Consider the following 21,493-nt stretch of genomic DNA (forward strand, 5'->3'; position numbering starts at 1 on the left):
ATTCCTGGGGTGCTGGCTCGAAGGTCCAAATGGACTCCTCATGCACCCATTTTTCCATGTTCCCATATCAGTTTGTCTCCCGAAATCTTTAAGTATTGAATCACTTAAGGAGTGCATTGGTCACTCAATGGTTGCCTGGTTCTTGTCTCACGTATGCACAGCACAGTGATATTCTCCTGTACATCCCACTAATGCACCGTCACCATATTGAGGCTCCGATCACAAAGAGAAAGAGAAAGTGCTCGATCTTTCCTCGTCTCCGTTCTAAATGGCTTACCCCTTATTCTTAAACTGTGGCCCCTGGTTCTGGACTCCCCCAACATCGGGAACATGTTTCCTGCCTCTGGCGTGTCCAAACCCTTCACAATCTTATATGTTTCAATGAGATCCCCTCCCATCCTTCTAAACTCCAGAGTTTACAAACCCAGCATTCTCTCAACATATGACAGTCCCGCCATCCCTGGGAATCAACCTTGTAAACCTACGCTGCACTCCCTCAATAGCAAGAATGTCCTTCCTCAAGTTAGGGGACTGCAAAACTGTACCCAAAATTAGGCAACCAAAACTGTACCACCTCTGGATCAGACTGATTCCTATGACTTTTCTCCAGAGATGCTGCTTCAGCCTATCGAACTCCATTGGTACATTTCAGGTCTATTTCGGTGTAAACAAGCATCTGCAGATCCTTCCTCCACACTCTGAATGAGAGTGTTGCCATTTGTGACTGAGATGAAGCAAAACTCTCTCACCTTGTACATGCGGGTCCTGTCACTGCTGCCAATCCCGCCCCACCCTTGAGCAAAGCACAAAGTGCTGGAGCAACTCAGATAAAGGAATCAAGCAGGATCTGGGGGGGAAGGATAGAAAACAGGGCACTCGTGATGCGACGTTAGTTAGATATAGTTGATTGTCACGCTGGCTCGAGGTGCAAATGAAAAGCTTTTTTTGCGTGCTAACAGTTCGTCAGCAGAAAGACAAGTATTGAATCACTTAAGAGTGCATTTCATAATGTGCCTGGTTCTACATGATAAGGGACAGCACAGTGATATGCTCCTGTAAAGCCCAAATGCACCGTCACCATATTGAGAGGGATCACAAAGAGGTAGAGAGTAGTTCAGCGATCTTTCCTCGTCTCCGTTCTAAATGGTTACCCCCTTATTCTTAAACTGTGGCCCCTGGTTCTGGGACTCCCCCAACATTGGGAACATGTTTCCTGATAACAGCTGGGGAAAACTGTCCCTGAATCTGGAGATGTTTCAATGAGATTCCTCACATCCTTCTAAACTCCAGATGTGATGGGAGAGGGGAGCAGAGGAAGTGGCCAGGGTGGAATTACCTGGTAAACCTTGATTGTGCCTGCTGAATGTCCTTGCTGAGGTTAGGGTGAAAACTGTATAAATAATTAGTCAATGGAAGGGAGTTGGTTTCATGCGACTGATCTTCTTGAGTTTCTGAAGAGAGGCTGCCTGACCCGCTAACCTAACCATTTTGGGGAGATGCTGCCTCGGTGCGTTACTCCAGCATCTGCAGTTCCTGAAGAAGAGCTCACACTGCTGAAATGCTTGTGTTTCTCCCCATCTTGCGGACTGCAGATTGCATTCTCTCTCAGCCTTGGAACATGGGGTCCTGACCTGCTGCCAATCCCGTCCCACCCTTGAGCAAAGCACAAAGTGCTGGAGCAACTCAGAGGATCAAGCAGGATCTGTGGGGGGAAATGGATAGACAACATCTGCAGCTCCTACTGCGCAGTTAGTTACCATTCAGTTTATTGTCACGTGTGCTCTGTGCAGTGCTGTGGCTTTTGTTGCGTGGTAAAGGCAGCAGAAAGCGGACAAAAACAGACGAGCCACAACAATGATCAGATAATGTAAGGGAATCAGTGGTTTAGTGGCAAGGTAGCAACTAAAAGTCCAATCAAGATGGCAGAGGCCGAGGGTCAACCAACTGGGTCCAATAAGTGACCAACGCTGCTCTCCCACTCCACACCCTGAAGGTGCCTGATAGCAGCTGGGATCCTGTCCCTCAAAGGAGGTGATTGCACCACACTTGCATAACTGAGGATGAGAGGGGAGGAGAGTCTTGGCCAGGGTGCGACTCGTCCTTGATTATGCACAAAAATTGCCGAGGCAGCGTTTTAGTATAAATTCAGTCAATAGATTTTAACTTATTAAGTATGATGAAGCTATCTGTGGAAATGTGTGGTGAAACGTCATGTCTGTCTCAAAGCTGCTGCCTGGCACTGTCTTTTCCTGTGCTGAAGATTATTAAAGGATCTAATCTTGCATAATCCCATCCTCATTGCTTTCTCCCTGTCCACAGGCGTACCGTCCCAGATAAGATGACCGGCACTGACATCCGACTCACAGATGACCAGATAGATCTTGTCCACAGGCTACAGAAGGGACAGTTTGGAGACGCCAAGTTTGATCCCTATCAGGTGAGAATCGTATTTTCCTGAATCTTGTTGCGAATGAAGTGAGCTGATTGTGGAGATTCCAGTCTCTGCCTGGTCAGGACAGTGATGGGGTAATTGGGTGCGAACCTTGTGCCGTCTTGCTCAATAGCTTTGGGTCTCCTAAAGAACAGTGCGGGAGTGGGTCTTTGTGATTCGATCGTTGCATTTGGATCAGGAATTTGTTGAGGACCAAAAGGCACGGGAAATTGGAGCTAAATGGGCGGCACGGTGGTGCAGCGGTAGAGTTGCTGCCTTAACGCACTTACAGCGCCAGAGACCTGCGTTCCATCCTGACTACAGGTGCTGTCTACATGGAGTTCAAACAGTGCCCTCCATAATGTTTGGGATAAAGACCCATCATTTATTTATTTGCCTCTCTACTCCACAATTTGAAATTTGTAATAGAAACAAATCACATGTGGTTAAAGTGCACATTGTCATATTTTAATAACGGCCATTTTTATACATTTTGGTTTCACCATGTAAAAATTACAGCTGTGTTTATACAGTCACCCCATTTCAGGGCACCATAATGTTTGGGACACATGGCTTCACAGGCGTTTGTAATTGCTCAGGTGTGTTTAAATGCCTCCTTAATGCAGGTATAAGAGAGCTCTCAACACCTAGTCTTTCCTCCAGTCTTTTCATCACCTTTGGAAACTTTTATTGCTGTTTATCAACATGATGACCAAAGTTGTGCCAATGAAAGTCAAAGAAGCCATTATGAGACTGAGAAACAAGAATAAAACTGTTAGAGACATCAGCTAAACCTTAGGCTTACCAAAATCAACTGTTTGGAACATCATTAAGAAGAAAGAGAGCACTGGTGAACTTACTAATCGCAAAGGGACTGGCAGGCCAAGGAAGATCTCCACAGCTGATGACAGAAGAATTCTCTCTATAATAAAGAAAAATCCCCAAACAGCTGTCCGACAGATCAGAAACACTCTTCAGGAGTCAGGTGTGGATTTGTCAATGACCACTGTCCGCAGAAGACTTCACGAACAGAAATACAGAGGCTACACTGCAAGATGCAAACCACTGGTTAGCCACAAAAATAGGATGGCCAGGTTACAGTTTGCCAAGAAGTTCTTACAAGAGCAACCACAGTTCTGGAAAAAGGTCTTGTGGACAGATGAGACTAAGATTAACTTATATCAGAGTGATGGCAAGAGCAAAGTATGGAGGAGAGAAGGAACTGCCCAAGATCCAAAGCATACCACCTCATCTGTGAAACACGGTGGTGGGGGTGTTATGGCCTGGGCATGTATGGCTGCTGAAGGTACTGGCTCACTTATCTTCATTGATGATACAACTGCTGATGGTAGTAGCATAATGAATTCTGAAGTGTACAGACAGATCTGCTCAAGTTCAAACAAATGCTTCAAAACTCATTGGCTGGTGGTTCATACTACAGCAAGACAATGATCCCAAACATACTGCTAAAAAAACAAAGGAGTTTTTCAAAGTTAAAAGGCAGGACTGGTCAGTGAGTGGGTTAAATAAAGCATTTAGGACGCTTCCCTTGTATTAATTGAGGCAGAGCACGAGAGAGGTGATGCTGGAGGTGGATAGAGAACAAATATGTGCACAGTTCTCCCTCACCTTATTTCAGCAGGAATGTGAATGTACTGGAGAGGGTGCAGAGGAGATTTAGAAGGATATTGCCAGCACTGGAAAATTATAGACGAGCTAAGATGGGATAAGCTCGGGTTGTTTTCTTTGGAACAGAGGAGACCGAGGGGAGACTTAATTGAGGTGTATAAAACCGAGGGGCCCAGACAGTAAATGGGAAGGACTTGGTTCCCTCAGAGACATCCGGAAACAGGAAGGTACATTTAAAGCAATTGGTGGAAGGATGAGAAGGGAGACGACGAAACACTGTTTCACCCAGAGGCTGGTGAGAGGTCTGAAGAAATGCAACTCGTGGCGTTTAAGCTGTTGCGTGTTGAAAACTTGGACGTTAGGGCTCTGTCCTGCAGACCTGCTCCTAGAAGACGGATTAGGCTACCTGGGCCTGCTGACTCGAGTTAGAGGGGTAGGTTGGAGTAGCAGGGACGTTTGTACAGTAACAGGCTGAGTGAGGGCGGGGAGGAACCATACTGCGGTGCACAAGATCACGAGGGGCATGGATAACGTGAACACTCACGGTCTTTTTCCCGAGGTAGAGGATTCTAAAAGTGGGCATGCATAGGCTTAAGGTGAGAGGGAAGAGATTTAAGAGGGACTTGGGGGCAAGTTTCTCCACTCAGGAGAGTCGCCTCTATCTGGAAATTCAATTCTGACTTTTAGAAGACATTTGGGCAGGATTATGGATATGAACGGCTTGGGATGGATATGGGCCAAGCAAAGGCAAAGGGGACGATGATTGAATGCCGGGAGACAGCGCCGTGAATTATCTATAAAAGATATTTTGACAGATAGGAAAGGTTTTGAAGGAGCTGGACCATTGGGACAAGCCCAGAGTGAACAAGTTGGGCCAAAGCGACTGTGTCAACTAACTCTGTGACTCCGGGTTGGGTGATTCTTCAACCTTCAACCAGTCGGCCTGCATGGAGGGGGCCTTCCTCTCCATCTGAACCATGTTCTCTCTTCTGTAGGAATCTTTGATGACATGGTGTGGGAAGGGGCTGTTTCTTCTGTAACTTTGATGAAAGTGGTGTTTGAAGGAGAGCAACACATTTTGAGGGACGGGACGACGTACAAGAGGAGTCGTGCCCGTCCCATTGACCAGCCTGTTAGATAGAATTGGCTAGATAAGGAGGAGGGCTCCCTCCATTACTACAACTAGAACATTCACAACAAAGAAAGGAATCCACTCTGTGGATCCATTAGAGCGTTGGAGATTTTATTCCCTTTCAAGCACCTTTCCGTGGGCTTGTGGAAATAATTTTCTCAGTTTATCATTTTCAGAACATCTACCAACTTTGAATCCTTCTCTCAGGTCAGTTATGCTCATTTTACACACCAATGGCATGTTGGCCTTTATAACAAGAGGAATCAAATATAGGAGCAAAGAGGTCCTTCTGCAGTTGTACAGGGCACTAGTGAGACCACACCTGGAGTATTGTGTGCAGTTTTGGTCCCCTAATTTGAAGAAGGACATTCTTGCTATTGAGGGAGTGCAGCGTAGGTTTACAAGGTTAATTCCCGGGATGGCGGGATTGTCATATGCTGAAAGAATGGAGCGGCTGGGCTTGTACACTCTGGAGTTTAGAAGGATGAGAGAGGATCTTATTGAAACATAAAATTATTAAGGGATTGGACACGCTAGAGGCAGGAAATATGTTCCCGATGTTGGGGGAGTCCAGAACCAGGGGCCACAGTTTAAGAATAAGGGGTAAGTCATTTTGAATGGAGACGAGGAAACACTTTTTCTCACAGAGAGTGGTGAGTGTGGAATTCTCTGCCTCAGAGGGCGGTGGAGGTCGGTTCTCTGGATACTTTCAAGAGAGAGCTAGATAGGGCTCTTAAAGATAGCGGAGTTAGGGGATATGGGGAGAAGGCAGGAACGGGGCACTGATTGTGGATGATCAGCCATGAACACAGTGAATGGCGGTGCTAGCTCAAAGGGCTGAATGGCCTACTCCTGCACCTATTGCCTCATTTCATCGCGTTTTTCACAATGTGTGACGGGTATATGGAACGAGAGGTGGTAGTTGAGGCAGGTATTCTAACAACATTTATAAGGCATTTGGATAGGAAAGGTTTAGAGGGATACGAGTCAAACGTGGCCAGGTGGGACTCGGGTTGATGGGGCATCTTGGTCAGCATAGACAAGTTGGGCGGAAGGGCCTGTTTCCGTGCTGAATGACTAGACGCCTGATGCGGGCTGGGTGAGTGAGTACAGTGGAGCTAGTGCCCAGCTACTCGTCCACTCTTCCTAACTCATCTACTGTATCCACTGTTCCAGGTGTGGACTCCTGTACATCGGCGAGACCAAGTGCAGGCTCGGCCATCGTTTCACTGAACTCCTCCGCCCAGTCCGCTTCAACCTACCTGATCTCCCGGGTGCCAAACAGTTTAACACCCCCTCCCATTCCCACACTGACTTTCTTCCCTGGGTCTCCTCCATTGTCAGAGTGAGGCCCAACACAAATTGGAAGAACAGCACCTCATATTTCACTTGGGCAGCTTACACCCCAGCAGTATGAACATTGACTTCTCCAATTCAAGTATCCCTTGCTTTCCCTCTCTCTCCGTCCCTCCCCCACCCTAGTTCTCCGATTAGTTTCATTGGACTTTTGATTAAATTTGACTGATTGGATGCCTCGTTGTCACCTTCCCCTGAGCTAACAATGAACCATCCTTGATCATCGCCCCCTTTTGATCTGTCATTTTCACAGCTTAGCCTTCCATATCCCTAGGTCTCGCTCTCTCTCCCCTCCCCTGACTCTCAGTCTGAAGAAGGGTCTCGACCCATAAACATCACCCGTTCCTTCTCTCCAGAGATGCTGCCTGACCCGCTGAGTTACTCCTGTCTTCTCGTGCTAACCTGCTGCAGTTCAGATGTCCGTCACTAGAGGCTGTTGGAGAGCTGTGCTTGTATCAGTGTCCCGACCAGATGCTGCATCTTATAACCGCAAGGCCCGAGCTTTGGCAACACGAGCAAGCTTCCTTCTTCTCGGGTCAGCAGGCAGAGGCTTTCCTTCTGATGCTGCTCCTGATGTTCCCCGATCCAAAACACAAAGTGCTGGAGGAACTCAGCGGGTCAGGCAGCCTCTGTGGAAGGAATGGACAGATGATGTTTCGGGTTGCGGCTGTTCTTCAGACTGTCCTCTCCCTCCACAGACACTGTCTGACCAGCAGAGTTCCTCCAGCACTGTTTGTTGCTCAAAATTCTAACATCTAAATGCACACAGTCTTTCGCCCAGAGTAGGGGAGTCAAAAAGCAGATGACATACAGTGCCCTCCATAATGTTTGGGACAAAGACCCATCGTTTATTTATTTGCCTCTATACTCCACACTTTTTGATTTGTAATAGAAAAAATCACATGGGGTTATAGTGCACATTGTCAGATTTTATTAAAGACCATTTTTATACATTTTGGTTTCACCATGTAGAAATTACAGCAGTGTTTATACATAGTCCCCCCCCCATTTCAGGGCACCATAATGTTTGGGACACAGCAGTGTCATGTAAATGAAAGTAGTCATGTTTAGTACTTTGTTGCATATCCTTTGCATGCAATGACTGCTTGAAGTCATGGACATCACCAGTTGCTGGGTGTCTTCTCTGGTGATGCTCTGCTAGGCCTGTATTGCAGCCATCTTTAGCTTATGCTTGTTTTGGGGGCTAGTCCCCTTCAGTTTTCTCTTCAGCATATAAAAGGCATGCTCAATTGGGTTCAGATTGGGTGATTGACTTGGCCACTCAAGAATTGACCATTTTTTAGCTTTTTAAAACACCTTTGTTGCTTTAGCAGTATGTTTGGGATCATTGTCTTGCTGTAGAATGAACCCCCGACTAATGAGTTTTGAGGCATTTGTTTGAACTTGAGCAGATAGGATGTGTCTATACACTTCAGAATTCATTATGCTACTACCATCAGCAGTTGTATCATCAATGAAGATAAGTGAGCCAGTACCTTCAGCAGCCATACATGCCCAGGCCATAACACCCCCACCACCGTGTTTCACAGATGAGGTGGTATGCTTTGGATCTTGGGCAGTTCCTTCTCTCCTCCATACTTTGCTCTTGCCATCACTCTGATATGTTAATCTTAGTCTCATCTGTCCACAAGATCTTTTTCCAGAACTGTGGTTGTTCTTTTAAGTACTTCTTGGCAAACTGTAACCTGGCCATCCCTTTTATTGCAGCTAACCAGTGTTTTGCATCTTGCAGTGTAGCCTCTATATTTCTGTTCATGAAGTCTTCTGCGGACAGTGGTCATTGACAAATCTACACCTGACTCCTGAAGAGTGTTTCTGATCTGTCGGACAGGTGTTTGGGGATTTTTCATTATTATAGAGAGAATTCTTCTGTCATCAGCTGTGGAGATCTTCCTTGGCCTGCCAATCCCTTTGCGATTAGTAAGCTCAACAGTGCTCTCTTTCTTCTTAATGATGTTCCAAACAGTTGATTTGGTAAGCCTAAGGTTTAGCTGATGTCTCTAACATTTTTATTCTTGTTTCTCAGTCTCATAATAGCTTCTTTGACTTTCATTGGCACAACTTTGGTCCTCATCTTGATAAACAGCAATAAAAGTTTCCAAAGGTGATAGAAAAACTGGAGGAAAGACTAGGTGCTGAGAGCTCTCTTAAGATACCTGCATTAAGGAGGCATTTAAACACACCTGAGCAATTACAAACGCCTGTGAAGCCATGTGTCCCAAACATTATGGTGCCCTGAAATGGGGGGACTATGTATAAACACAGCTGTAATTTCTACATGGTGAAACCAAAATGTATATAAATGGCCGTTATTAAGCTCTGACAATGTTCACTTTAACCACATGTGATTTTTTTTCTATTACAAATCGCAAATTGTGGAGTACAGAAGCAAATAAATAAATGATGGGTCTTAGTCCCAGACATTATGGAGGGCACTGTTTACTGGCTGGTTTGGCACAGCTAAGATCTGACACCACTTAAAAGCTTCAGTGGAGATCTACAAAGTTGTGGCCAGGATCTGAGTATTTTAACTGAGAAAAAGATCAGAGAGACTGAGATTCATAAATCTCCAATCAGCCTCTTGTATTCCCAAGTCAAGTCGATAAATGTTTGACGGCCCAGATGAGTTGGCATGGGAAGGGTAGGGATTGCTTTGCTTCAGAGCGGTCCATAGCTACGGATCAATCAAACTGAATGATTAGGGATGGATTAGAGTGGAGGAGGAACGTTAGTGGAGGTGGGAGTCTGGGACTTGTAGCGCAGACAGATTTCACCAGGTTAAAAGTATTATTGAATATGCAGTACCCTTCAAAGCTGCCAACCAACAGGGCCCTGGTTCCTCCTGTTGCGTACATTTTTGAGCCTACAGAAGTTCTGAACTTAAAGAGTTACTCCAACTTTTTTGTTTTTAATAGTCTCTTAACTTGGGCTGATGTTCAAAATTTGCATCCAAAGAATTTACACTGAATTCCTCAGAACATACTTCATCGCCATGAATGCGGTCTGCTCTTTCAAAAACACTCAGGTTGGCCAGGAGATGGTGAAATCTGTCTCACCATCAGCCCTCGGGGACAGACGAAATGTCTTGAGGCAGGCGACCTTTGAAAGGAATTTTTCCCCCAGCGCTTATTAGAGTGAAGGATGTCAGTGCTGGCAGTGGATGTTTCTTCAACTCTCCCTCCCCCCCCCCCTGCAGTTTTGTGTGTGAGTCCTGGTGAAGAATATTCCCCAACTGTGTTTGTTGGACGGTCCTACCTCACGCTTTCCCCCAGCCTTACTGTCGAGTGAAGTGGAGAACCTCATCTAATCCACTTGGGAAGCTTCGAGGCCCACAAAGGAGAAGGGTCTCGACCCGAAACATCGCCCATTCCTTTTCTCCAGAGATGCTGCTTGTCCCGCTGAGTTACTGCAGCATTTTATGTCTATCTTTGGCCCACATTAGATATAAAAACAGTTTTTATCCACGAGTAGTTGCTCTACTCAACAGCCTTCCTTTGATCTGGTATTTTGTTGGTTCGCATGCTTGATCAATGGTGCTTTATAGAAACATAGAAAATAGGTGCAGGAACCAGATTCATTGTGATCATGGCTGATCGTCCCCTATCAATAACCCGTGCCTGCCTTTTCCCCATATCCCTTGACTCCACTAGCCCCTAGAGCTCTATCTAACTCTCTCTTAAATCCATCCAGTGATTTGGCCTCCACTGCCCTCTGTGGCAGGGAATTCCATAAATTCACAACTCTCTGGGTGAAAACGTTTTTTCTCACCTCAGTCCTAAATGACCTCCCCTTTATTATAAGATTGTGGCATTAATGTTTTATTATTATTAATGTTTAGTGTTTTCTGAGTCATTCATAACTGTCACTGTATGTCATGTTGTTACTTGTGGGCGGAGCACCAAGGCAAATTCCTTGTATGTGAATACTTGGCCAATAAACATACTTACAACGAACCAGGTTAGAATTGTTGCAGAGCCTTGCAGCCAGCAAGAGATCCATCTGTCAATACCGCACACAAACAGGCCCTTCGGCCCAATGCATCCATGCCACCCAAAATGCTGCATCTGCTGGTCCTATTATGCCGACCAGGATGCCTCATCTACGACTGTCCCGTTAACTGTTTGTCCCATATCCCTCTAAACCTTTCCCATCCATGTACTTGTCCAAATGTCTTTTAAATGTTTTTACATTACCTGCCTCAACTACTTCCTCTGGCAGCTCGTTCCGTATACCATCTGAATAAAAAGGTTACCCCTCAGTTTCCGATTAAATCTCTCCTCTGTCACCTGAAATTCCTGATTCTTGATTCCTCTACACTGGGGAAAAGATTGCGTACATTCACCCTACCAATGGCCCTGGTTATTTTATACACCTCTATGAGATCACCTCTCAGCCTCCTGGGCTCCACTAATGTAATCCTAGCTTGCCCTACCTCTCCTGGCAGTGTCCTCAAATCTTCCATGCACTCATTCTAGCTTAAAGGCCTCCTTTCTATACCAAAACTGCACACAACACTCACACAAGTGTGAGAGAGATTAGATTTGGTGTGGATTTGAGCTGCAGTCTAGAGGTGAAAGTACAGCATGGATACAGGCCCTTCGGCCCATCTTGTTCACTCCAATAAATTTGGCAGTCTGGGCTTGTCCCATTTGGCACATACCCCTTCTAAGTCCCAAGGACTGTCTAAAGAAAGGTCCGGTCCAAACACGAGGTCTGAAGAATGGTCCTGACCTGAAACATCATGTGTCCATTCCCTCCACAGATGCTGCCTGACCCACTGAGATCCCTTCAGCACCATGTGTTTTGCTCCAGATTCCAGTTCCTTGTGTCTCCTCTGGGACCCTTCCTATCCATATATGTCTATTGAAAGCCATAATTGTATCCCCTCCTATAGCTTTCTCTGGCAGCTCATTCCACATGTCGACAATCCTTTTATTTTATTGAGATGAGGAAAATGGGTGACGTTTCGGCACGAGACCCTTCTTCGGATTGAGAGTCCATGACTCTTAGTCTGAAACATAGAAACATAGAAATTAGGTGCAGGAGTAGGCCATTCGGCCCTTCGAGCCTGCACCGCCATTCAATATGATCATGGCTGATCATCCAACTTTGGAAGAAGGGTCTCGACCCGAAACGTCGCCCATTCCTTCTCTCCGGAGATGCCGCCTGTCCCGCTGAGTTACTCCAGCACTTTTGTCTATTTTCGGTGTAAACCAGCATCTGCAGTTCCTTCCTGCACCTTTTATTGAATTCCTGCTTAATCTAATCCCACCCTCCCTACCTCATCCCAGATATTTCTCGCAGCCCACTTCCTTTGCTGATTAAATCTGATTTGCAGCCATTCTCAGTGCGTGTTGATCAGTTCTTGGTGGGAAATGAAGAACTGTTTGTGGGCGTAGAGTATAGTTCTCCATGTAGAAGGTAGTGTGCTGTAAAATGTTTGAACCGTTTTTGAACTCCTGCCATCTCCTCCTTGTTTAGTCTTCCATTGACTTCTTTACCCACGAGACAATGATCCACCCGGTGACCAATCACCCAGCTCACAAACGCAGCTTCATCCCATCGCTCATCGAGAAGGAGAAGGTAAGATCTGGCAACTGCTATTTTGTTTTTACCCCAAACAGATTCGAGCAGCAACTTTTAAATGATTCCTCCCCTTCTTTTCCTCCCCATCCCCTGTGTCCCAGTCATAGAGTGATATAGTGTGGAAACAGGCCCTTCGGCCCAACTTGCCCCACACCAACATGTCCCAGCTACACTAGTCCCACCTGCCAGCGTTTGGTCCATATACCTCCAAACCTGTCCCACCCATGTACCTGTCTAACAGTTCCTTAAATGTTGGGATAGTCCCAGCCTCAACTATCTCCTCTGGCAGCTTGTTCCATGCACCCACCACCCTTTGTCTGGAAAAAGTTACCCCTCAGATTCCTATTAAATCTTTTCCCCGTCACCTTGAACTGATGTCCTCTGGTCCTCGATCAGCCTACTCGGAGTTCGAGGGGATTTGGAGGTAGCATTGGTCCAGGCTCCCGGAACCATGCCTCTTCTACAGACGCATGGACCTTCCTGGAGAGGTCTTCATGCTGGCAGCTCTTCATGGGTTGTCATCCTCGTGGTCTATGCAGTCTTAACATTCATAGAAAATAGATGCAGGAGTAGGCCATTCGGCCCTTCGAGCCAGCACCGCCATTCAATATGATCATGGCTGATCATCCAAAATCAGTACCTCCTTCCTGCTTTCTCCCCATATCCTTTGAATCCGTTAGCCCTAAGAGCTAAATCTAACTCTCTTGAAAACATCCAGTGAATTGGCCTCCACAGCTTTCTGTGGCAGAGAATTCCGCAGATTCACAACTCTCTGGGTCAAAATTGTTTTTCCTCATCTCAGTCCTAAATGGTCTAGCCCTTATTCATAAACTGTGACCCCTGGTTCTAGACTCTCCCCCAACATGGGGAACATGTTTCCTGCATCTAACCTGTCCAATCCCGTAAGAATCCTATAAGGTGGCCTCTCATCCTTCTCAATCCCGGTATTTGTGCCCGGTTGTAGGTTTCGAAGCTGGTGCATGCGATCAAGATGGGCTGGATCAAGCCTCGCAAGCCACGGGACGACACACCACAGTACTACGACCTGTGGGCCAAAGAGGATCCCAATGCAATCCTGGGCCGCCATAAGATGCACGTTCCCGCACCAAAGCTCAAGCTCCCCGGGCACGAAGAGTCTTACAACCCCCCGCCCGAATACTTGCTAACGGACGAAGAGGTGAGGAGTAATGTCTTCTGTTCTGGTCGGCCCTGCTGTCGGAAAGATGCCATTAAGCTGGAGAGAGTGCAGAGAAAGTCGACACAAAATGCCGGAGTAACACAGCGGGACAGGCAGCATCTCTGGAGTGAAGGAGTGGGTGACTTTATCGGTTCGACACCCTTCTTCAGACTGAGAGTCAGGGTTTAGTCAACGTGGTCATGCATGCGGCCATGAAGTGTGAAAACACACACCTCTAGATTCAGAGACAGTTTCTTCCCAGCTGTTATCAGGCAACTAGATCATCCTAGCACAGCTAGAGAGCAGTGCTGAACTACTATCCACCTCTTTTGTGACCCTCGGATTTCTCTAGCTTCAAGTAACCCTTGCATCCCCTCTCTCTCCATCCCTCCCCCACCCAAGTCGTACTAGCTTCAAAGTCGTCTTGTTGAGTCTCATTGTCTGTAACTCGTTTTCTTTTTTTTTTGTTTTGTTTTTTTTTGGTTTTTTTTATTTTTTTATTTTATTAGAAGTTAATACAGCACAAAACAAGTGGAACCTAATTTTAGGTGCCAACTATGTCATACCGTAATCCATTCTATGTACAACCTCTAATTTTATGTTATGAGAAGGAAGTAAGCAAGACAAGAAAAAGAAAACAATAGAAAGAGGAAAAAGTGGAAAAATAGATGGTAGAGAGTAGAAAAACGTGAAGTGCGTATATAAAAAATAAAAAAGGAAGAGAGAAAGTGGAAAGTAGAAATAGTTTCCCCTTAAAAGACTTTTTTCAAATCTGAAGAAGGTAGATCTATCCACGTCAAACTCAGCAATCCTACGGTCCGCTTTCTCCGTCGATGATGCTGCCAACTGACCTTAAGAATGATTTATCTATTACTCCATTTCTTCAAGGCTTCTATGTCCACTATCCTTGATCACATTTGCTGGTGGTTTACCTTGCCAAAATTTAAACAATTTCTTCCAATTATAACATATATCTCTAAAAACATTTTGTGAATGGTATCTCGATTATAATATCATTCTGTTTTGGGTTCTATTCTTGCTTGACTTTGAAATATATCAAATATATCACTCCAAAATTTTTCAACTTTGTACATCCTACAAATGAATGTGTTATATTAGCGTTTTGAAATAAACCTTTATCGCATCTGGGAGAGACTTTGGATAAAATTTCTTCAAGGTCCCTTTTGAGTCTATGTGCCTTTGAATTGTTTAAAGAACTCTTGCTACTCTTGTGTATTCACAGATCCAATCTATCCCCGAGATCTCATTCTCATGTTCCCATCTTCCCCTGTAACTCGTTTTCACCAAGCACACAGCCAACAATGGCCAGTTTCCTTTATCATTGTTACTTTTTTGCTTGTCTTTCATTCATTTGTTCTGTATCTCTCTACATCATCATCTATATCTCTCGTTTCCCTTTCCCCTGACTCTCAGTCTGAAGAAGGGTCTCGACCCGAAACGTCGCCTATTCCCTTTCTCCAGAGATGCTGCCTGACCCGCTGAGTTACTCCAGCTTATACCTTCGGACTATCCTTGATCACTTTGCTGGCTTTACCTTGCACTAAACGTTATTCCCTTATCATATATCTCTACACTGTGAATGGCTCGATTGTAATCATGTATTGTCTTTCCGCTGACTGGATAGCACGCAACAATAGGTTTTCACGGTACCTCGGTATACGTGACAATAAACTAAACTGAAACTGATGACTTAGATATGTCCTTCTGAAGGTCCCTTTTGAGATGTGCCTCTGAGGGTAAAGAACTCTTGCTACTCTTGCACAGATCCAAACCCCCCTCATCTCTATCCACCTGTAACTCGCCAACCTTTGTCCTGTCCCATCTCTCTTCCAGCTTTCTTCCCTTCCACCCCCCCCTAACACAATCAGTCTGAAGAAAGGTCCTGCCCAGAAACGTCACCTATCCATGTTCTCCACAGATGCTGCCTGACCTGCTAAGTTACTCCAGCACTTTGTGTCCTTATATGTAAACCAACATCTGCAGTTCCGTGTTTCTATAATCAAATTGTTCCTTGGTTCCTCTTGCCGAGGCTGACTGGAGGGGATGCCCGTGCTAAGCCTGGTGGATTAATTCAATTGAATTGTGTGTGTGTGTGTGTGTCTTCATCTCACTGACTGTCCTTCACTCCCTCTCTCTCTCTCTCTCTGCAGCGACTGGCCTGGGAGCAGCAGGAGCCCGAGGAACGGAAACTCAACTTCCTCCCCAAGACGTTTGGGTCGTTGCGCGCCGTGCCGGCGTTTTCACGCTTCATCCACGAGCGCTTTGAACGCTGCCTGGACCTCTACCTCTGCCCGCGGCAACGCAAGATGAGGGTAGGTTCAGCCTTGCTGGCCGCTGCACGCTGACGCACACTGTCTCCCATTGAACAGCAGCCCTGTCGCTACCACCTGCTCTGAGTGGTGGCGCGGCTGCTAGAGCCGTTTTCCTCCCACATCCCAAAGACGTGCCGGTGGATTGGCCCTTTGTAAATTGCCCCTGGTGTGTAGGGAACGGATGCGTTAGTGGGATAATGTAGAACTAATGTGAATGGGTGATCGGTGGTCAGAGTGGACTCAGTGGGCCGAAGGGCCTGTTTCCGTGATGAATCTCTAAACTAAGTCCTCTGTGCGGGCAGACACAGCTGCCGACTTATGCAGCTTCAGAAACAGCTTCTTCCCCGCTGTTATCAGACTACTCAATGGTCCTCCCATAAGCTAGGAAGTAGTCCCAATCTTCCAACCCACCTCATAGCAGATCTTACGCTTTTTTTCCCTCTGCATCTGTAACGCTGTAACACTGTGTCCTGCACTGTGGTATATTTTCCTATGCCTGATGTCACTAATAATGTACAGTGCGAACTGAGTGGATAGCTCACCAACACAGCTCTCCCCTGTGTATCGGCACACGTGTCAGTGATAAGCCAACACCACCAACACCAAGATCCCACAAGGGTTGTTGGGTAAACGGCCGCTCAGTCTGGTTTTGGTGTTGGTGGACAAACATTCAACATTGAGGGTGGCACGGTGGCGCAGCGGTAGAGTTGCTGCCTTACAGCGCCAGAGACCTGGGTTTGATCCTGACTACGGGTGCTGTCTGTATGGAGTTTGTACGTTCTCCCCGTGACCTCGTGGGTTTTCTCCGGGTGCCCCGGTTTCCTCCCACACTCCAAAGACGTGCAGGTTTTGTAGGTTCATTGGCTTTGGTAAAGTTGTAAATTGTCCCTAGTGTGTGTAGCATAGTGCTAGTGTGCGGGGTGATCGCTGGTCGGTGTGGGCTCAGTGGGCCGAGGGTGCTGTTTCCGCGCTGTAAACTAAACTACAATTGACCAAGGCACTGGCAAAATGCTCCGCTCTGCGCCGCACCTTGCCGCGGGATCGGGATCCTTCACAACCCATGGACGGGCAGCCAAGGCCTTGGTCCATCCCAGTCCCAATGGCATCCTCTCGACAGTGCGGCGCTCCCTCTACTCTGAGCACCTGGTGTGGGACAGTCTGCACTGGACACATCCTGCGGGATTACTCCACTGAGACCCCTGCTCAGTGCAAGGCATAGAGTCTTAGAGTGATACAGTGTGGAAACAGGCCCTTCGGCACAACGTGTCTACACCGGCCGACAATGTCCCAGCTACATTAGTCCCACCTGCCCGCGAGAGGCCCATATCCCTCCAAACCCGTCCTATCCATGTACCTGTCCAACTGTTTCTTAAACATTGAGATCATCCCAGCTTCAACTACCTCCTCTGGCAGCTTCCTGCTGCTCCCAGGGCAGTTCCATACCCCCACCACCCTTTGTGGGAAAAAGTTACCCCTCAAATTCCTTATTAAATCTTTTCCCCTTCACCTTAAACCTATGTCCTCTGGTTCCCGATTCACCTTTTCTGGGCAAGAGACTCTGCCCGATCTATTCCTCTCATGATTTTCTACACCTCTATAAGATCACCCCTCATCCTCCTGCGCTCCAAGGAATAGAGACCCAGCCTACTCAACCTGTGCCTATAGCCCACGCCCTCGAGTCCTGGCGACATCCTCGTAAGGCAGAAGAATAATATCCGTGGCTTTTCCCCTCAGGTGAACGTGGATCCAGAAGATCTGATTCCAAAGCTTCCCAAGCCGAAGGATCTGCAGCCGTTCCCCACTACTCAGGCGCTGGTGAGTGCTGTACGGCGGGGGTGGGGGGGATTGATTGGGGGGGGGGGTCCACGTGACAGGAGAGGAGGCGACAGGGTGAAGACACAAGCGACTGCAGATGCTGGAATCTGAAGTGAAATATATACTGGACGTAGAACACTGAACGGTCCAGCACAGGAACAGGCCCTTTGGCCCATAATGTCTGTGCTGAGCATGATGCCAAGTTAAGCTAATCTCTGGAACGTGGTGTCGGGTGGGGGGGGGGGGTTATTGATGGAGGGGATACAATAGTGGGGGATAGGCGCATGGATGTGCAGGGAATGGAGGGATATGGATCACGTGCAGGCGGAGGAGATTTGTTTAACGGCATCGTGTTTAGCACGGATACTGTTGACAGAAGGGCCTGATCCTGTACTGTTGCATATCACCAAAACCGTGAACTGGGTCCAAAAACCCCTTCATCCCACCTACCATCAGGCACGGACACTGCACAGCACGAAACCTCAACAGCTATGATCCTCTCTGGACTGTGTCTTTGGTTGCACTACAGACATGGTGACCCAGCATCACACTGATAGAACGTGGATCAGTACAGCACAAGGACAGGCCCTTCAGCCCACAATGTCCATGCTAGACCTGCTGCCAAGACCACCTGAAAGTAATCATATCCCTCCATCTCCTGCATATCCATATGCCTCTGTAAAAGTCTCTGTTGTACCAGCCTCAACGACCAACCTTGGCAACATGTTTCACACACCCACCACCCTCTGTATGGTAAAAAAAAAACCACTTGACACACGCATCTCCTTAAAACGTTGCCTCTCTCACTTAAAGCTGTGCCCTCCAGTATTGGACATGTCCGCCCCGGGGAAAAAGGTTCTGACTCTCTACCCTGTCTATGCCTCTCTTCATTGTATATACTTCTACGAGGTCTCCCCGCAACCTCCAACGTTCCAGAGAAAACAGTCCAATCTGCAGTCTGTCCCTGCAGCTAAATACCCCCTGATCCACGCATCATTCTTGTCAAAACAATTATGGTTATTAATTAGTGTTAATGTGCGGGCATCGCTGGTCAGTGTGGACCTGATGGGCCGAAGGGCCTGTTCCCGTGCTACATCTCCAAAGTCTAAACTAAACTAACTTATTGTGTTGAAGATCGACACAAAATGCTGGAGTAGCTCAGCGGGACAGGCAGCAGCCTCTCTGGAGAGAAGGAATGGGTGACATTTCGGGCTGTGACCCTTTCTAGCCCAGTCTGAGGAAGGGTCTCCCACTCCTTTTCCCCAGAGATGCTGCCCATCCCGCTGCGTTACTCCAGCATTTTGTGTCTATTTTCGATGCGAACCAGCATCTGCAGTTCCTTCCCACACATAACTGATCGTTTATTGATTATTTGACGGTACTGTTGACTGATTCTTCTACATGTTGTGATCAGTGTGTTACTGTGTTTGTGGGCCTGTAGTGTCAGCATGTCATTGTTCTGTTGTGTCGGTGGTGTACACAATGCCAGTGTGGTACTGCCCGCTCCTGCTCACCCTCTGCCTCTGTGTTGCAGGTTTACACAGGGCACACCAACCTGGTGCGTTGCATCAGCGTCTCACCCAGCGGCCAGTGGTTGGCATCAGGTAGCAGCGCGTTCCTTTCCTCCCCACATTGTCCTTGTCAGTGCTGTTAAAAACAACCGGCTGCGGGGAGGGTGGGTGGTGGCGGAGGCACTGAAAGGGAAGCTGTAACATTTCTGCTGCTGCTGCTGCTGCTGCTCTGATCAGCAGCTCTGTAGCCGCTGAAATCATTCAGCCAGGCACTGAGGTAATGTTGCTTTGTTATTCGCACCACCCGGGCACAGGTTGTGTGCGTCTGTGTAACCGGAGACGGGAGCGGCTCGATCGCTCCTCGACCCTGCCACACGGTGCACGGTGAAAACAAGCAATTACCTCGTTTTCCATTCCAGCTTTCAATCCCCGCTGAGTGGATTTTGTGCGGTTATCCCCCCCCCCTCCCCCACCATTAGCGGTGGGCTCGCTCCCGTCCCGACCAGGCTCCTGCCAGCTGGCACGGTGCCCACCTATGGGTGAGGTAACTGAGGGGGAGCGTGCGGTGTGGACACGACCCACCAGCTCTGGCAGAGAGAGGGGTGGAGGGTGGAGGGGGCACTGGGTTTAAACAGCACACCTAAACGCACACAGATGGCCGTGCTTGGTGTGTCTACAACTCAGCCTGCCCGTCTGCAAGCACTTTGCACTCGCTCTGCTTTCAATTCAGGTTTCCAAACCATCGCACTTACTCAACATTCAAGTTTTAGTTTTTGCAAATGTGATGATGTGATGTGAAATTTGGTATTCCTGCAATTTCAGTAGCCGTCTCGTAATTAAAACCAATCCAGGTGCATAACATCACGAGGGGTGGGGGGGGGGGGGTAGAAAGGGTGAATGCACGCAGACTTGTTCCCAGGGTTGGGGAATCAAGAACCAGAGGACATTGCATGCAAGGTGAGAGGGGAAAGATTTAATAGGGAGCGTTCAAGGCAAGATTTAATGAGAACCTGAGGGGCAGCTTTTTCACACAGTGGGTGGTGGGTGTAAGGAACGAGCCGCCAGAGGAGGTAGTTGCGGCTGGGACAATGACAACATTTAAAAGACACTTGGCTGGGTGCACGGATATGAGAGGTTTGGAGGGATCTGGGCCAAACACAGTCAAATGGGACTTGCTTAGATGGGGCATCGTTGTGGGTGAGTTGGGCCGAAGGGCCTGTTTCGGTGCTGCATGACTCGACACCATGTCTCCTATTAATGTGTAAGCGATATGTAGACAGATTGAGTTAACTTAGTCGAACCTACTGCCAAACGAGAGGCCTGGATAGAGTGGATGTGGTGAGGTAGTTTCCACTAGTGGGAGAGTCTAGGACTAGAGGCCATAGCCTCAGAATTAAATGACATTCCTTTTGGAAGGAGATGAGGAAACATAAAAACATAGAAAATAGGTGCAGGAGTAGGCCATTCGGCCCTTCGAGCCTGCACCGCCACTCAATATGATCATGGCTGATCATCCAACTCAGTATCCCATCCCTGCCTTCTCTCCATACCCCCTGATCCCTTTAGCCACAAGGGCCACATCTAACTCCCTCTTAAATATAGCCAATGAACTGGCCTCAACTACCCTCTGTGGCAGAGAATTCCACAGATTCACAACTCTCTGTGTGAAAAATGGTTTTCTCATCTCGGTCCTAAAAGATTTTTCCCTTATCCTTAAACTGTGACCCCATGTTCTGGACTTCCCCAACATCGGGAACAATCTTCCTGCATCTAGCCTGTCCAACCCCTTAAGAACTTTGTGAGTTTCTATAAGATCCCCCTTCAATCTTCTAAATTCTAGCGAGTACAAGCCGAGTCTATCCAGTCTTTCTTCTTTCTTTAGTCAGTCTTTTGTAAAGAATTTCTTTAGTCAGAGGGTGGTGAATCTGTGGAATTCTTTACCACAGAAGGCTGTGGAGGCCATCAGTGGATATTTTTAAGGCAGTGATAGATAGATTCTTGATTAGTACAGGTTTCAGGGGTTATGGGGAGAAGGCAGGAGAATGGGGTTAGGAGGGAGAGATATATCAGCCATGATTGAATGCTGGAGTAGACTTGATGGGCCGAATGGCATGATTCTGCTCCTATCACATTAATTTAGGGGCTTGGAGTGTTTGCGCAGAGATGCATGAAAGAAATAGACAAATGTTTTAGTGAGTGAGTGAAGAACAGTTAAATGCTGGTTAGGCCACTGCCTGGTTTGATAACTCACAGGTAGGATGTGAGACCACTCGATGTCATTGAAACCGACCGGTTAGTGAAAGGCCTGGATAGAGTAGATGTTTCCCCTAGTGGGAGAGTCTAGGACCAGAGGGCACAGCCTCAGAATTAAAGGATGTCACTTCAAAATGGAGAAGAATAGGAATTTCAGTAGCCAGAGTGTGGAGACTTCATTCAGTGCCATGTTCCCTCAGTTTTGAGCAGGTGAAGCCCACACAGACTCTTCCCCCCACGAGCAAGTGG

At 47.3% G+C, this 21,493-nt stretch overlaps 1 protein-coding gene across 1 annotated transcript in view; it reads left to right on the forward strand.

Moving 5' to 3' along the window:
- bop1 (BOP1 ribosomal biogenesis factor) overlaps positions 1-21,493 on the forward strand; it is a 176,806-nt gene that overhangs the window by 146,155 nt on the left and 9,158 nt on the right. The window contains exons 5-10 of the mRNA XM_055665391.1: positions 2,320-2,437; positions 12,051-12,152; positions 13,120-13,332; positions 15,504-15,665; positions 17,400-17,480; positions 19,015-19,084. Of these exons, the coding sequence (XP_055521366.1) occupies positions 2,320-2,437; positions 12,051-12,152; positions 13,120-13,332; positions 15,504-15,665; positions 17,400-17,480; positions 19,015-19,084 (746 nt within the window). The remainder of the gene's footprint in view (positions 1-2,319; positions 2,438-12,050; positions 12,153-13,119; positions 13,333-15,503; positions 15,666-17,399; positions 17,481-19,014; positions 19,085-21,493) is intronic.

Source organism: Leucoraja erinacea, chromosome 2, assembly GCF_028641065.1.
Source record: "Leucoraja erinacea ecotype New England chromosome 2, Leri_hhj_1, whole genome shotgun sequence".
Lineage (NCBI taxonomy): Eukaryota > Metazoa > Chordata > Chondrichthyes > Rajiformes > Rajidae > Leucoraja > Leucoraja erinaceus.